This window comes from Ammodytes marinus, assembly GCF_949987685.1.
Source record: "Ammodytes marinus genome assembly, chromosome: 4".
NCBI classification, from domain to species: Eukaryota; Metazoa; Chordata; class Actinopteri; order Uranoscopiformes; family Ammodytidae; genus Ammodytes; species Ammodytes marinus.
In genome coordinates this window covers 1,456,758-1,459,257 of record NC_137233.1, presented here as the reverse complement: position 1 = coordinate 1,459,257, position 2,500 = coordinate 1,456,758, and the positions used below count along the sequence as shown (strand labels likewise).

Genomic DNA, 2,500 nt, shown 5'->3' with positions numbered 1-2,500 from the left:
TTTTTTTCTTGGTCTTCCAACAGGTGCATTTCCCCAGGACGCCCACTATATATAAAAACGTGTAAGGCCGTTAAGTTTGTCCTTTCTGGGCTACTGTAGAAACATGGCAACGTTTGGAATTTTTTTCGGGATAAGGGACCAAATTCCCAAATGTAAAAATATATCTCACTCCCAACCCTAGCCCCTCTCTGCTACCTACAACCACATGACTATTATGGCGCGGTTTGTGGGTTCGAGGTGCAAGCGAATGGGTAAGTCACACACACCGTCAGATTGTTACTGGTCCAATCAGCGAACAGAGGGAGTGGCTGAGAACAATGACGTTGAGGTTGTGCGCCAGTTTCAGTTGTAGTCAGAAGCCGGCGCATGACATATACGCCACGACCAAAACGTTATGCGATTGGTTGGCAGATCCAGAGTGGCACTGGGCAGATCCAATAGTTTTAAACTTCAACAACAGGCACCCGCCTTCAAGTGAGTTAACGTTTGTCAATTAAGCGATTCCAGACCTTCTGTACAAATGAAATGAAGTACGATGGTCTGGTAGAAACAGGGTAACCTAGCCCCTCTTTTGCTACCTGCATCCACACGACTCCACCACCATATCCTCGTACTGCTTATAAACGACGTTCGTTATTCGCCGAGTCTATGTAGAGAATGCTAATGGGACTTAGCCTGGTGGGCACACAGCATGTCGGGGGTGTAGAATCCGGGTCCATAGAGTTCATGAGTGTCTGTATGATGGCGTGGTTGGTGGGTTCGAGGTGCGAGCGAATGGGGAAGTCACACACACCGTCGCAGTGAAAGGCCTCGTACTCCAGCGGGGCGATTATCCAGTCGTCCCAACCCATCTCTTTGAAGTTTACGTGGAGGCGTCTCCGGTGACAACGAGGTCGCGTTTGGGTTTTAGACACCTGTAAGAGAGAAAAACAGGAATAATGCATTAAAGAGCTAGTTATATACTAACTTATGACTTAATATGAAGGTGTATTGAACTCTGAGATCCTGTGTAGTATAACTGTGCAATATTTTTTGGAATCGGTTCATCCTAGCCTGAGAAAAGGCAGAAAGAGTGTTTTATGGTCTCACTGTCCAACCCTACATTTTCCCATGCGTGACATCACACATGGTAAAATGTAGGGTTAGGATTAACAGGACAGCTGGGCCAAGGGAAGACTGAGGGAAGACTGAGGGAAGAAAAACCTCATTCATTATATTATAATAGTGATTTTATAATGATAGAACGCCGGTTCTGTATGGGTGAAGTATTCCTTTAAAGGTGAAGTCAGTGATTCTGGAGTTTGTTGTGGTTGAAATCATTTTTTTTTTAAAGAATCTGGTGTTAATACACAGCCTAGGCTCTGTAAACCCTAACCTGTTAATACACAGCCTAGGCTCTGTGAACCCTAACCTGTTAATACACAGCCTAGGCTCTGTAAACCCTAACCTGTTAATACACAGCCTAGGCTCTGTGAACCCTAACCTGTTAATACACAGCCTAGGCTCTGTGAACCCTAACCTGTTAATACACAGCCTAGGCTCTGTAAACCCTAACCTGTTAATACACAGCCTAGGCTCTGTAAACCCTAACCTGTTAATACACAGCCTAGGCTCTGTAAACCCTAACCTGTTAATACACAGCCTAGGCTCTGTAAACCCTAACCTGTTAATACACAGCCTAGGCTCTGTAAACTATGTAAACAAAGTGTATGTAAATAGCTAGCACCATAACTAACAACACTGGAATATTTTCAGCGCGCACAAACAGTACAGACAGGTAGCGGATCATGAGGAGATATTCACTGATTTTGACAACAAGCGTTCTAGATAGATAGATAGATAGATAGATAGATAGATAGATAGATAGATAGATATAGATAGATAGATAGATAGATAGATAGATAGATAGATAGATAGATAGATAGATAGATAGATAGATAGATAGATAGATAGATAGATAGATAGATAGATAGATAGATAGATAGATAGATAGATAGATAGATAGATAGATAGATAGATATATATAGACAGACAGACAGACAGACAGACAGACAGACAGACAGACAGACAGACAGACAGACAGACAGACAGACAGACAGACAGACAGACAGACAGACAGACAGACAGACAGACAGACAGACAGACAGACAGACAGACAGACAGACAGACCGACCGACCGACCGACCGACCGACCGACCGACCGACAGACAGACAGACAGACAGACACACACACACACACACACACACACACACACACACACAGATATATAACAACCCTTACCTGGTGTTGTGGTAGGGTTGGAGGCAGTGGTGGGTGTTGATGCTGCTGCAGAGTTTTCTTGCCCCCTGCTGCTCCCCTGCCAGCCGGCGCCCGCCTCATGCGCCGCTGCGTGAACAGATATTCGTACACGGTCTTGTTATCGTGTCCTGACCGCGCCTTGATCTCGTTGTAGAAGAGATCGCGCTTCTTGCTTTTCCCGAACGCCAGAAAAAAAGCCTT

At 44.9% G+C, this 2,500-nt stretch overlaps 1 protein-coding gene across 1 annotated transcript in view; it reads right to left on the bottom strand.

The window, feature by feature from the left end:
- Nucleotides 1–574: 574 nt before the first annotated feature.
- The window catches only part of gdf5 (growth differentiation factor 5), a gene marked incomplete at both ends in the record, with an annotated part of 12,443 nt that continues 10,517 nt past the window's right edge, over nucleotides 575–2,500 (bottom strand). Inside the window, 3 exon segments of the mRNA XM_080025820.1 lie at nucleotides 575–634; nucleotides 636–914; nucleotides 2,282–2,500. The exon segment at nucleotides 2,282–2,500 is cut by the window's right edge and continues 446 nt beyond it. Of these exon segments, the coding sequence (XP_079881946.1) occupies nucleotides 575–634; nucleotides 636–914; nucleotides 2,282–2,500 (558 nt within the window).